The following is a 14,544-nucleotide window of genomic DNA, read 5'->3' as shown; positions in this document are numbered from 1 at the left end:
GAAGCAGGTGCCGGCCTCAGTTGTTACCATAACCGATACATCTGCTTGTATAACGACTATTGAAGAATACTTTTGTTGATCCGTACTTTCAAATTTATTTATGATTATTATACCCTGTTATCTGCACATGCTGTGTATTTTATTCCACTCCCTTCTGTAACGTTTTCGGGCCTTGAAGGATCTATAAATAAATAAATAAATGAATGAATAAATAAATAAATGCGATGCATTAACATTGGCCGCGTATTTCGGACACGGGACAATGCGTGGTACTACAGCGTAGTATCAAACACGAACGTTGCCTTGAAATCAATCGCTTTAACAGCCGCACGGCAACAATCGAGAGAAAAGTATCGGGGTGAACGCCATAAGATCAGAAAACGCGCGAGGGGCCAAGATTTCTGAACAAAAACTGTATTAGCACAAGAAATAAACAAAATGAACGGCCAGTAAAGTCAGGAAACAATTGGTGGACAGTTAGAAAGGATAGCAAATTCTAAAGAAACAAATGTCGCAGAGCTCGCTTTACTTATTAGAAAGGGCATCAAAAAATCGTTAAGCTCATGTGACACATTTTCTGAAGTGGCAAGGAGGATTCTCCGGTGCAGTGCACATTCTGCGATGACGAACGCTAGGGTGGTGCTCCGATCCCACCGAACACATCTGTATCGGTGAGCGTGATACGGAACGCTATCTTTCCGTCTCGGAGGTAGCGGTCATTTTCCAGCGAAGCAAACTCTATACGAAATGTGAGGTGGAAGTGTAGCAGTGAGGGGTCATGGCGGTTGCAGAAACAAGGCTTGGCTTCGGAAGTCAACGAACGTCGATCGGATGTTACTGGATGCACCGCGCTAACTCTCCAGAAAGGCGGCCAACACTTGGAGTCCACCAGCGTCCCGTTAAACTCGATCTCCACAATGAGGGTAGGTGTTGCACGAAGGCTGTCCTTCAAAACGGCAATCGTAAAGTACGTGTCCCTCGTGTGCCACACCGTAATCTCGGCAAACTGCTTTAAGCCTCCCCGCCACTCAATGATTTCCTCACAGTTTTCCAGGGTCAGCTGATAATTCGCCCACGGAATTTTTTTGATCCACGCGGGCGTCGACAGCGCACTGGTCAAATGCCGACAGTCACGGTCCAAAGTCTCGCAATGAGCAATGACCGGGCTGGAATCAGGCTTCGGGGAAGTTTTCCGCCAGTTTTCCAGGTGCGCTAAACCTTCCAACTTTCGAAGTATCATTGCCTGTCCCGAGTGCAACGACAGCGACCTCGACGTGCTGGCTTCCTCCAATGGATTTTGCTGAGATGTGAGTTGATGGGACACGGTCGATGCAATCGTGGCGGCGTTTTGAGCCGTCTCGCCCACTAAATCGTGCTCGCATGCTCCGAGCTTGCGAGTGATCCCAGCTAACTTGGCATCCTGGTTCCTGGCTTGCTCTGTAAGCTCATTCAACTGACTCTGAATCACTGGCAGCAGCTGGTCGTGGTTGAGACATCCCAACCTCGCCTTCACGTCTTCAAGGGCAGCATGTACGTGAGCAAGGGTCAGTGCTGTATGCTCCGAGGACTCAGTGATCGCGACAGAAACACGGGCAGGGCATCCGGCCGCGTAGTGTGTCGGCAGTTCTCTGTGCTGGACTGCCGCACCGCATCGCTCACATTCCACGGTGTGAAATGTGCACTCGTTCTCGTAGTGTTCCAGCATGCGCTCCATGGTGCCCGTGTACTCGCAGCCGTGAGCTTCGTTCCAGCAGTATGCCTCAAGAGGAAATAAAATAAATTACACGATTAGAATTTTTGCCAGACAAAACATTTTTACTAAAGGCGCGTTCCATCCCTGCCCCTAACATTTACAACGTATCTTCACATGAATTCCAGTTTGAACCAACGCATACGCGAGATTCTATGGGGAAGTAAATATGCTCAACATCAACCAGCAGTACTTGTCACTGCCTAACATTAAAGGTGCGTCAAACGTGAACACTAGGTCAAGGTGAATCACTTAATTATGCTTCTAAATAGCAACGTAACTACTGTTGCAGACAAAGCAGGCTTGTTAAGCCAGAATGGATGAAAAAATATGGCTTACTCCAACTCATCTGCGGGGACAGCAGCATTCTTGTGCAGTGGAGACCGCCATCTTCCTTTCTTTTGCTAGCTTTCACCTCATATAAACGCAGGAAACCTTCACGGGGCTAGACAGCTATTATATGTCGGTAGGGGGCGGGGGGGGGGGGGGGGGGAGTGTCGCTTGAGGAGTAATGTCGTAGTACAATTTCTGCAAATTTTTGCAGAAATGCAGAATGCACAATTTGCAAATGCAGAATTTTGCAGTGATGCTCTTTTTCATAAACATCACTGTTTCTTAAAAGAATGACTAGTGATATTTTAATGTATGCGAATTCCTTTTCCGATGCTTTGTGCGAACTTCAATAGGAAGAAGGATACTGTTTGAGAATTCTAATTGTGACCTAATTGTGACTCTAGTGGTTTGTTATCACCGATGTCTCTTTGAATTTTGCGCAGAAACGACAACTTCAAGATGTCAATGTGACGTCGCATACTTCAAAGTATTGCCTTCTTGTATTTCTCTCTTATCTGTGGCACTGAGAAAAGAATGAATATTGGGTTCCAACAGAATATTTCACATGAGCCTACAGTGACTTTGTAGACGTTAAAAAGGAACATTTAATCAGTGTGAATTAGGATATTACTGTTCGGCAGTAGTAAAAAGGGCACTCTTATGGTTTGGCGTACAGATATGCCATAGTGCAATTACGCCAATACTAATGCATAGTTAACCTTTCCCCCCGCCCCTCCTCATTAAAAGAAAGTGACAGAAGTTGTTTCTGTCTTGCTCACCATCACGGCGTTCGCTTTCCTGGCCGGGAATTCATAACCCACGCACTCCCCTTCTTCGAATGCCTCTCGATCCAACGGACACTGCCCAACGGTCCCTTCGAGACTGGCTGCGTGGCAAGATTGGCACAGAGCGTGCGAGCACGGCAACAGCACCGTCCGTTTTGGGATCATGCGGCAGAGGCCGCACACACGTGAACTGGGAACCTCGTTGACGAACCGCGTCGGTCGCCAGTTGACGCCGGCGACGACGTGGTCGCGGAAACGGTGCACCCGTCCTCGTCCGTGATCCGGCATGGCGGCGTCTTCAGGCACGAATGCTACGCTCGCATTGAGCGCGGTGGCTTTCTTTACCGAGCTTATCGCACCTGAGTGGTGTCAGACAGTTTGCCCTGATAAGCGTCAACGAGAGATAAAATGAGCCCTGCACGCACTGTCGCGTGGAATGAGGAACATTTATCTCACCTTGACCTTCGTAAGGCGGCGGGGAACAATTGCTTCGTTATCGTAGGCGACAGCCATTCCATACATCTAACGCCGATTCCGCAGCAACGGATGCATATAGACTGCGCTTGTTCCGTTGTCATGTGCTCTCGGCCGCAACACACCATGCAGAGCACGCGAACGCGTACCGAAACGGCCCTCCTTGCCTTCTGGCTTCGCAACCCTGTCGTCTAGACCGACTGCTGCGCGCATGGGCGTTCCTCCGTGGTGGAAAGCGTGGAGGTTTCTGCGCTTTCTCCTTGCGCGCCGGCGATAACGGGGTACATGTGCTCCTCCTACGATTGGCGCTGTGGCGGCTTTGAACGGGACGACTTCGTTGACGTAAGGCAAATCAAGGGCGTGGTCGAAGATCATTGTTCGATACGCGTTGTGTTCGGTTGCTGCAACGTCACAAAGTGGCAATATGCAACATTTCTGAGAACGGGGCGAAGAGAGCAGCCAATCGGCAAGCGGTGAACTCCCCGGCAGTTTACTTCCCTCGTCTGCTTGCAGACAGAACACTACAAAACGAAATGTTACTCGTCTTCCAATGAACGAAATTTTTTGCGAAGCATACTAGCCGCACAACCACGCTCTTCCTTGCTGCTGTTACGTTTCGCCTACGACACGCGGTATAGCCGGCGCGGATGCAACGGACGCCGTGGCTTCGTTCAAAGCGGCGGACATTTTGGCGCATCCCCGCCAAGCGCGTCCAGGCCTGTTTCAGTGCCACGTGTCTTCGTGTGTGTGTGTGTGCCCACGCTTGTCAAAGCGCGGCAGCCGGGGACAGGAGCTCCCCAAGTGTGAAGGAGACGCTCCCGGACCTTCGAAGCGAGCGGTCGCATCGCCCCTCGCTCCGACGACTACGGCTCGCCCGCCACTACTTGCGCGCGTGCGTCTCCTCCTTCGTCCGCGCTTACGAGCGCAGCCCTTTTCAGGGCTCGCACGGCAGCCGGCTCGATTGCCTGAGCCGCGCTGCTACACGGAGGCCCCATCTCATGGGTGACGCTCCGAAGCAGCAGCAACGGAAGAGGCCGAAGAAGACAACTCCTGGCCTCAACGACTCGGAGCACCGACGGGCCCGGCAGCACCAGCCGCGTGGACAACAACCACGCACCGGCGCATCGCCTCCCGCGTTACGTTGGAAGCGCGGGCTGAAGGCTCGCGCGCTGCGTGCGCTGTCGGCTGATTCGACGGACTCCTCGCCGTCATGCCCGCCGTCGCGCGAGAGTGGGACGCCGACCGCGCGCGCCCCATCATCCACGGACGCTCCCTTCCGCGCTTTTCCGTTTGATGTGCAGAAGAAGACGAGTCCCAGCGGCCACGACGCCGCACCGTCCGCCTCAACGGACACCACCACAGAGGCCCCCACTTCGGCTGCTTCCACCGACGACGGTGCTAGCTGCGCGTCGATGGGCGACACCGACGAGAGTGCCGGCAGCTTCTTCTTGCCAACCGCAAGTATGATTGGTGCCGACACTTCGTCCTCCTGTATGGACGCGACGGCCTCGCCCGAGGCAAGTCCTGTCCGGCCGGATACCCCATCACTGTCGTCGCCGGCGGCCTGCGCGTCGCCCCCACTCACCAACATCGCGCCCACCGCTCCTGCGGCGGGGGAGGGCTCGCGCTCGGCGGCGGTGGCTGCTCCCGTCGACGACGACAGACCAGCTGACGGCCCCTCGCCCAACGAGAGCCGGCCGACTGCGCCCACCCCTGCTCCAGCTGCCGGGGGATCAAGGGAGCTCAATCAGGAAAATCCTCCGCTGCTGCCTGCGGCCGCCGAGGATGTCCAAGCCTGCCAGCCGGCAGCGGCGCAGCAAAAACAAGCCGCACGAAGGAGACGCCGTCGCCGACGGCTCGTCGACTTTGAGCCGCTCGCCCCACCCGTTGACGATGGCGTCGCCCGCGATACCGACGTCACGGTACTCTACCGTCCCACCGGGCGCAAGGCGAGTTTCCTCGCACTCACACGGGACGGTATCGCTGCCCAGCTCTCCTCTGTGCCAGGCGTGAGACGCGTTCGCGTCAACTTCCGCCGGAATGTGGTGGCTGCAGACGTGATGCGCGGCGCCGACTTGGCGCCCCTCCTCGAGGTGTGCGACCTCGGCGGCGTGACGGTGCGCCCCAAGGCTCTCCACAACAACTCCTGTGTGGGTGTCATCCATGGGGTCGACCCTTCCTTCGACGCCCGCACAGTGCGCGAGAACCTGGAAGCGCCCGTCGCGGTGCTGGCATGCTCGCGGAGTGGCGCGAGCATCACCGTCACTTTCGTCGGGAGTGTCGTGCCTCCAAGCGTGCGGCTTTTCAAGCAGCTGCGTGCCGTTCGTGCCCGACTTCCTCGACCGTTACAGTGCGACCGCTGCGGCGTTTTCGGACACGCCGGCGCCACCTGTTTCCGCGACGCCCGCTGCCTCCGCTGCGGTGAGTCGCATCCTACAGGAGGCTGCCCCGCGGAGAAGGCACGCTGCGTGAATTGCGGTGGTCGACATCCCTCGACAGAGCCGAGCTGTCCGGAGTGGCAACGCGAAAGGAAGGCGGCCGTGCTGCTGTCTTCGTCCGAGCGGCCCCTCTCGAGGAAGAAGGCGCTTCAGCTGGCCGGCGCCACATCACACGAGCCGCATCTAGCCACACCTTCGAAGGATGCTCGCGCCCCGCAGGGCCGATCCTACAGTGACGCCCTGCGTGGCCGCAACACCCAGACGGCCGCTCCCGAGTCGTCACGCGGCCCACAAACCGCACCAAGCAGCGACCCCAGGGACGCACTCATAGCCGCCCTCGCGGCTGCACTCCGTGCCGTACTAGACCAGTGCCCAGCCATCGACAGCAACATCCGACAGATGTGCGACGCGGCTATCGCGGCACAGGAAGCTTTGCTGCTTCACCGCGACTAGGGGCGTCACCGCGCCTTACAAGCGAATGCAAACAACCTGCCCGCGCGCTGTCTGGGCAGTCGCCGCCGCGTCTATCTCACCCTTCTTTCCATTCCCTATCCCTCTTGTGCAGTGCGGTTGAGGTGTCCTCATCTGAGAGACAGTTACTGCACTGCACATTAACCCAATTATTTCCTTCCCAAACAAGAACCTCTCTCTCCCCAAGTGTGAAGCGAGGAGGTCTGACAGGCGCCGGCCCGGCTGATGCGTCACTACGCTCGTCTCAACACGTCTCTCAGCTCGTCCGTGCCTCGCTGTCACGTGGCCTCGTCCCGTGACGTTCCCACTTGCCCTCAACTCCGAGAGTATAAGAGCAGCTGCCCCCGGACGCCAGGAGAGAGGCTCAGAATTCTTCCGTCGAGAAGCGTGCTCTCCCGTCCCTCCACTTCGGTCGACCTGACCAGCCGCTCTTTTGCGATGCTAGAATAAACAAGTTGTTCTGTTAGCAGTCGACTCATGCTTTGTCAGCACCTTCGGATGCTTCCAGTTGTGCCCCAGGCCGCCAGGCCAACGCTACCCTTAGGGCTTGCGACCCATTTGCAACAACTCGTGCCAGCGGTGCGACTGCAATAGACGAGGCAACCTAAAGTTTGCCCGCGCGGCACCAGCGCCGAATGCTCCCCTAGCGGACCGATGGAAGTTTCGAGGGTCGTCGCTGCGCTGGCGCGCGCCCGTGTTCTGTACGGCGGGAGCGCTCGTGCGCGTGGTTTTTGCGATGCCGAGTGCGACCTCATCAGCCAGGAAAGGTGGCACGCAATACTGATGTGTTGTCGATTGCCACAGCAGCCTCGAAAACACGAAAGGTCCTACGCTGCCCGTGAAGTTTTCCTGGGAAGTGGTACGAGAAGGACAGACGACAAGCATGGATAACTGCAGTGCGCGGCCGAGTCAAGTAAGTCTCATACTTTCGCATTCGCGTGTAATATCTTGAAAGCGGAATAGTCATATGCCTGTTTTTAGTGCACGGCCGTTTGTTTAGTGGTGTCGCGTTGTTGAACTGTGGTGGCATCCGCCGTTTGTTAGCGGTAAATGCATGCATGTTGCGCCGCTAAGCTCTACGACGCGTGCTCGATTCCCAGCCACGGCGGCCGCATTTCGATAGGGGCAAAATGCAAGAACACACTTGTTACCGTGTGCTTTGATTTTTGTGCACGTTAACGAACCCCCAGAGGTTAAAATTATTCATGAGACTCCGCATTACAGCGGGCCTCGTAATGATTTCGTGGTTTCGGCATGGTTTTGGCACTTAGAACCCCCGAATTTACTTGATTGCACTGTGACTTCCCTCGCGATCGGCATGGACGAGCTCAAAAGAATTATTTCCCTTCTCCAAACGCTGCTACTTAAATTACTAGTTGTGCAGGTAACGAAAGGGGCCGCACGCTACTTTTGTGTGGTAGCAGACCGTATTTAATGCAAGCCGCGGTGGTCGCGTGCGTCGGGAAGTGGCAGATCGGAAAGCAGCCGCTCGAGACGTGAGCGTTTTGTTTGTTGTTTGGCCATGCTTTCTAAGCATCTAAGTGTGCAAGTATCATAATTTGTAGTGGTACCACTCTTGTAGAATAATATATGCACACAATCACTGGAACGTTACGCGTGCAAACATATTATTTGGAGTAATTTAATCCCCACAACAAATAGGCACACATACTGTTTCATTTATATGCGATGCAGATGGAAGCGGCGCCAAACAGACCAATGGCAATCAGAACAGTCTTCTCGGCAGTCAGCACCACCGGGACATGTGCTTTCATACTGCAGCGACACAGCTCTTGAGCAGCAGCAAGACGCGTGTCAAACAGACTCCAGAACATGCCTTTGTGAAGTGACGGAACCGTCAAGAAGCAGCCCAATGGATCTGCAGTCATCGAGTAGTATGACAACAGAAGTTCCTGCTGCCATAGTGACTTATGTTGTAATTTAAATAAACGTGGCTAAATTTCTGAACATGGTGCGTACCTCTAACTCGACGTCGTCTACGATGTTGTCGGACACCTGTGACACGCACTTAGCTTTCACTCTTACAACACCGTCCAGAATTTGTTCAACGCCGTACACGTTCGGAAGCAGACGCTCCCCTATCGTGAGGTTGGCGCCACGAAAAAAAGCTGTCCGCGTCGGCAACCTTCTTGAAACCGCACGGCAATCTTTGCATCGCTGTTGCGCAAGCAGGCGATCTGCCGCCGTCGAAAACGGAGGGCCGTGAGAACGAGCAGCGAAGAAAAGCGCGGACGGCACAACGTAAACGAAGCGGAGACTGCGCCACGACGCGACCGCGCTGCTTGGCGTTTCCACATTGGGGCGCTGATGTCAGGAGGCGCAGTAGCGCCGCCTGGCCATGGTTTTCTCGTCTATAACGGGTGTGAGCACTGAGGTTCCAACACTGCGCAGCGCGCGGCCGCGTAGCTACCATATGACGTCATAACAGCTGCAAAAGCGGAGGCTCAACTCGTGCGCTCGCTTGCGGCCGCGTAGCTACATAGCCGGGTCTCCGCTCGTGCGTTCGCCGGAAGGTCACGCGCTCGTTTGCGCGGGACCGTGACGTCACGCGCCGGCGCAGCGCCCCTAGCGGGAGGAGCGGGAGTCAGGTGGTGGCTGCGGCCGCGCGCGACCAAGCGAGTTGGGGCCCAGCTTTTCCTCCGGCTGTCGTGACGTCACGTCACGTGGTTAAATGGTGGCTGCCCGGCCGCGCCCAAGGGCTGAACGGAGTGATTGCAATATGCAACGCATAACAACTAAAATAAAGGCTAGTATGCTTCGCATCCTGGGCTTAACCTTACCTAAGCCACAGCCATTTTTTATCTAAACAATGTATTTTTTTCTTTTCAAGCTTAAGTACGTTTTCAAACAGTAGTAGGTGGGAATACTACAATTTATAACTATTAATTTCTCTGCGTGGTCCCTTGCTGGTATCGCACACAGCGAGGAGAAAAAGAGAAAAGAAATGACGGGAATAGTGGCGCACTTTTTAAGAATCAGCAACAACATTCCAGTGGCTTGCTGGCACCGATTATGGGGTCGATTTCTCTGTACAACCAACGCGCTATTTGTTTCGAGAAGCGAAAGCGACGCCGGAATTCGCGTTCTGCCATTTCTTCAAACGAGTTTTGCGCCTCCACCCGCTCTCCTTCCTCCTCGAGCAACGCGAGCGCAACAACCTAAGTTCCCAACGCATGCGCCATTTTCTCGAATAAAACTATGGATTGGATCCGAATGTGCTATTCTGCAGCCGCAGCCGCCGGTTGGATCCAATCCAATCTGCCAGACGCGCCATGCGAAGCCGCGCGCGTAACGAGCGTATGATCGCTCCAAACTTTCCAAATCCCGTCGGGTTCGGCGCCTAGCAGACAACGTGCTCGGTTGCACCTTGTCGTGTGACGTCGTCATTTTGCGTGTCGTCATTTTGACGTCACCAAAAACGTGGCCGCGCCACGCGGCTGGCGGCGTCGGCGCGGAGTAGGCCAATCCCGCGCGCCGTTAACCGAACGAAGGCGCCCAACGACGATCTCCGATCGCAGCCCCAATGTTTCATTCTCGTCTTGGCTGTCTCCTTCTACAGAGCCGCTATTCAGGGACGCTTTCTTGCTTGAGAACGCCCAGTTCGTAAATAGAAATAAAGGACGAAGATTGGACACGAGAAGGCGCAGTGCAAGAAAAAGAAAAACAAATGACTTGTTGGGTTCGCGACCGGCCCCCTATGCGTCCGCGTCCGTGACTCGACAAAACATTTGAAGGATGCTTAAGCTGCGCCTTTTAAGATTGGAGTGCGATAGCATTCAAACATCCCTGACTGCTCCTGACGCTTCCCGGCAAATGGAGCGTATGTAATCGTAATGTTAACCTGGAAACGCGTACCGTGTGTGTGTGTGTGTTTAGTGACTTTTGAAGGAGAGGAAGAGAGAAGTGCTGTTAGATATGGAGCTGTTTCCTGCGGCTACTTCGAGTTCTCCAGACCACATCGAATCGCAGCACAGCTAATTGAGGAATGCAAAAGCAGGGGTGCCACATTCCTGAGGCAGGACATCTGCAAACAAGTTCGTATGCCGCCGGGATTAGAAGGGGCCCTTGGACAATGGAGCCCAATCGTCACCCTTCTTCGCCTTTGAAGAAGGCATTTGCTACCACAGCGGAGCCGTACCGCCGGGACTAGAGGGGCCGTCGGACAATGGAGCATGAGCGTCCCCACTTCTCCTCTTTCGAAGAAGCGCATTGCAAGTCTGCGAGGCAAGACCGCAGAGAGCCGCTGGGTGTGACAACGCGATACGGGCGCCAACGATTGGCTGAAAATGGCGTCATCTGAGCGGACTCTCCCATTGGTCAAACATGACGCGACTTCCAGTGCTCGAAGGGTTTAAAAGAAGCATTCCAGAGAGACCAGAGCACGTTCCCTGATTCCTTGATTGACCTCTCTTGAACTTCTTGCCGCGGGCCGCAGCGTCCGAGTTGCTGCCGGCCCGTAATGACTGTATGACTGTTACTTGTCTCTCTCCTCCTTGTATATAACGTAAAATCAATACTCCCAAGTTTGGTTTTCATCCCGAAGTCCGTCCTTCAACCCCTACAGTGCATGAACGGCGAGCTTTGTGGCGGAAACACGGCCTCTTGCGCGGTTCACGATGCGGTGGAGGGGAACGCCAGCTGGGGTTAAAGGGACGCTAAAGTGTTATGATGAAGTCAAGTTAAAGTGATAAAGCAATGCTCTAGACCCTCTAAGGCGTCAGTATAATCGCGAACAGAGCTTTAGTAACCGAGGAATTAAAGTAAAAGCTTCACACTATTTAGACCCCCCAGCGACATTCCGGTACTAGCCCGATGACGAAGGCACTCCTCATAAGCATTTGTCACTAGTACTCAACTACCCGTATTAAAAAGATCATTTCATTAGATTATAAGACGGAACAAAATGCTACTTCTCTACTTCTCTCGATTGCAGGAAAAAATAACGCATTGGCATTACGCTTGAGTAATATGCGTGATCGAAAGGCTTCGTTTTCGCTCGACTCTGCGCGCTCGACATTGCGCCGCGCGGGCTTTGAGTTTCAGTTGTTTCGTTATCGCGTCGTGCTGCGGTGGTCCTGCTGGCTCGCGAAACTTGCATTTGGAACAAGCAGTGAGAATGTCACGTCCATGTGATGTCGTGGGATGCGTGATCGGTCCGCGGAAATTGGCTAAGGTCAGTCGCAGCGGCGAATCCAGCGTTACTTATCACTGTGTGCCAACGAGTGAAGCTCTCAGTTCGAAGTGGGTAAGTCCCGTACCTCTGCCACAGCGCGCTGGCAAAGAGCCGAAAAATCACGTAGTGCGCTCGCTGCACTTTCGTACAGAGTATTACGAGTTCGACGCCGACTTACTGAAGTCGTATGGAGTGCCTTTTAAAGCAGGCCGCCGCCGTAGTAGCACGCAACGACGCCGGCAGCGCGAGCTTTCAGCAGCAGGTCACGTTCATCAGTGCATAAATCGCTGAAGTCGAGGCCAGCATCGCGAGACAATGTGTTGTTGTCAGTGTCGTCCTTTGCAACGACCGTCCAAGTTGGCGAGAGCCAGCTTATCGTCGCGCTTTTTCCCTTCCGCTAGCCACCATAGTTTCGCTTTGGCGCTGCCGTCGGCTCCATCTTGGCTCTGTTTCTAGCGGCGCGTTTGCGTTTTGCGCAGAAACGCCGTAGCGCCGTCTGCGGGCGCCGTTTTACTCACCGACGGCGCAACGTCACTATGAGACCATGACGTCACCACTCCTCGAATCAGAGGGCAGGCGATTTCAACGCATTTTCTCTTAAAAAACGTCTCTTCTTCGCACAGAAAAAAATGCGTTTCGAGGTTTCTGGGATGATATTTCAAGAGTCAACGTTGACCTAATGTTAACCTCCCTTTAATGGAAGACACCGGGCGCACCGCTCCGTGGCCCTCGAGACGCCCAACGCGCCGGCGCGCGCAAAATTGCAGACGCCGCGGCGGGTCTGTGAACGCCTCGGCCGGTTTGTGTTTGTGAAGCGGTTCGTTTGAGCTTTTGCGTAACATAAATATTTTTTTCTGGCATAGTAATATTACAATCCGAGGTCTATTGTGTCTGTCGGTGTGTGGAAGTTGTAGTTTACGATTTTCCTGCGTATTTTAGCTTGTGAAATTCAATTAGTTCAGCCAATGCATTGCATCATATGGAAGCTGGGCATACGCGGTGGTAAAATCATTTTGCCGATGCGGCACCGGACGGCGGCTTTCCTGCGACACGGGCTCCTCAACGCTTTCTTAAACAGAACAGCGCCTATATTGACAGGGACACACGACACGGACAAGCCCTGACTTGCAGCTGAAGTTTATTGCTTGGAACGAGGAATATATAGCAGCTCCAAACGACAAGAGAACATTCATAGGTTCACAGTCGATCATACATGCCGCATTGAACAAAGACGATAACCTCCATTGTGCACTGTAGATGAGACCGACGATAAGCCATCGACGTTAGTTAGATACAAGTAATTATGTCAGCGCCTGTTTAATCCATTAGCTACTATACTACCTTATATAGGTAATCTATAAGCTCAATATGGTAGAAAAATGTTTCACGACATTTTTTTATAAAATGCCGCATTGACGTAAAAACCCATGCCGATCATACGAACCGTGGGTATGGGCGGTCGGGTCGATAATTTGATGCAGATACAAGCTTGGGTTAGTGCTTAAAGGGGCCCTGGACCACTTCTTATCGATGTGGAGAAAGACATTTGAAGTGAAGAAAGGCTATTTCAGAACCACTCTGCCGCAAAAAAGTACTTCAATGCGTACAGCAGAAGAGGAGTCCTCGGTAATCAAACACGGCCTCAGCTGTGCTCCCCTTCCTCCTCCGATGCCTTGCACTGCGAAGGCTACGGCGGAGACGCCACCGTGGCGCGCAGTTGAAATTTCCGATTCACTGCCTATGCCACGCTAAAACGTGAACCAAACGCGGGTATCCTCATGGAGCCGCAGTGCGCGTAGCCATAGAGTTTCCCAGGAAGCTCTATGCGCTTAGCCACTGGACTCGTGGCGGCACCTCGCGGCGGCCGCGGTGTAGCCGAGCGCCGCCACCAATAGCAGCCGCGTATTGGGGTGTGCTTTATGACGAGATCGAGCACACAGAAAAGGGCGAGGGTGATGGGGTTTTTGAAACGAGAGAGTTTGAGAGAAAGGTGACTTCGCGCTCCGCTTGCGAGCTCCACAGACCGCGTACGACAGCAGAACTTGGCTGAGATGTTCACAACAGCGCATGCTACCCGCGGACTATGTTATTTCAACAAGCCTGAGGGGTGGTTCAGGGCCACTTTAAAGCGATGACATTTCCGGTCACGGAAATATACTGCGGAGATAACTTTGCGAGAAGGGCCAGCGGCACAGTGTTTATTCAACAGAACTATAGCGTCGTCTTCTTCACAGCAGTTGGAAAGTTGTCCAGTTAGCCTAGCTTTCTTTCTGCGATATCTGTATATCTACAGAAGTCTTTTTTGTGTGGCTTGAAGCGCTGTATGAAAAGATACTAGAGGATATCCAGTGTGCTATAGTTTTTTTTGTGCATGTTTTTGCATATTTGTGCCCCGCGCTAGCGTCATAGATTGTGCTGCATTTGTAAACGACTTTGTCGTCTCGATCGTCCACTTGTCTTAGCACACCGCGATCGATATGAGTAGACAAACCTGTTCTTTAAGTTTTGCACGCAGTCGCATCGAAAGCTCTAACTCTTGGGTGTTTACGTAAAGCTTCGACACGCTTGAAGCAAGGATGAGCAGCGTTCTGCACTGACAGCGGACACACTCGGCCACATATCCAACTATAGTGGGTCAGCGCGGTGTGCACGAATTAAATGCTTTACATCTTATTTCGGGTGTGCAAGGAGTTACTGACGCTTCATTCTTTTGTCCCTCGCAGTCCGTATTCAACACGCAATAATCTGGGTATTCATGTAAGACAACACTGAAGGGGGCACCAGCTCTGTCAGTAACGATTGAACATGCTTGTTGTGAAGCTAAGTGTGAGCATCGGAAAATTAATAGGTGTTGAGGCACGCCCACATGTGGGAATAAAAAAAAATAAATGAAAGATCACGTGTGGTATTGACGCGTCGGCGGCTCTGTTTCTTTCCAGGCTACTCACGTAGTGCTCTGCCTTTTCGCGGTCACGTCTACTCGAATGAAGCTCGTTCACGCGCATGAAAAACACAGTGCACGAAAACCGTTAAGTTCCGTGCAGTCTTGCTTATTTCCCGTAACGAGGCAATCACTGCACAAGTTACGAACTCGATAGG

At 53.5% G+C, this 14,544-nt stretch overlaps 2 protein-coding genes across 2 annotated transcripts in view; both read right to left on the bottom strand.

Moving 5' to 3' along the window:
• The window catches only part of LOC139060956 (uncharacterized), a 278,066-nt gene that overhangs the window by 148,890 nt on the left and 114,632 nt on the right, over positions 1–14,544 (bottom strand). The gene's annotated exons all lie outside the window — the stretch shown is intronic.
• LOC139046838 (uncharacterized) lies at positions 367–3,162 on the bottom strand. The gene is made up of 2 exons (XM_070520751.1): positions 2,863–3,162; positions 367–1,759 (listed from the first exon to the last, which is right to left on the bottom strand). The coding sequence occupies exons 1-2, from the start codon at positions 3,154–3,156 to the stop codon at positions 632–634; spliced, it is 1,422 nt and encodes a 473-aa protein (XP_070376852.1). The 5' UTR covers positions 3,157–3,162; the 3' UTR covers positions 367–631.

This window comes from Dermacentor albipictus, chromosome 6, assembly GCF_038994185.2.
Source record: "Dermacentor albipictus isolate Rhodes 1998 colony chromosome 6, USDA_Dalb.pri_finalv2, whole genome shotgun sequence".
Lineage (NCBI taxonomy): Eukaryota > Metazoa > Arthropoda > Arachnida > Ixodida > Ixodidae > Dermacentor > Dermacentor albipictus.
The sequence above is the reverse complement of the archived record's forward strand: the minus strand, read 5'-3'. Positions and strand labels throughout refer to the sequence as shown.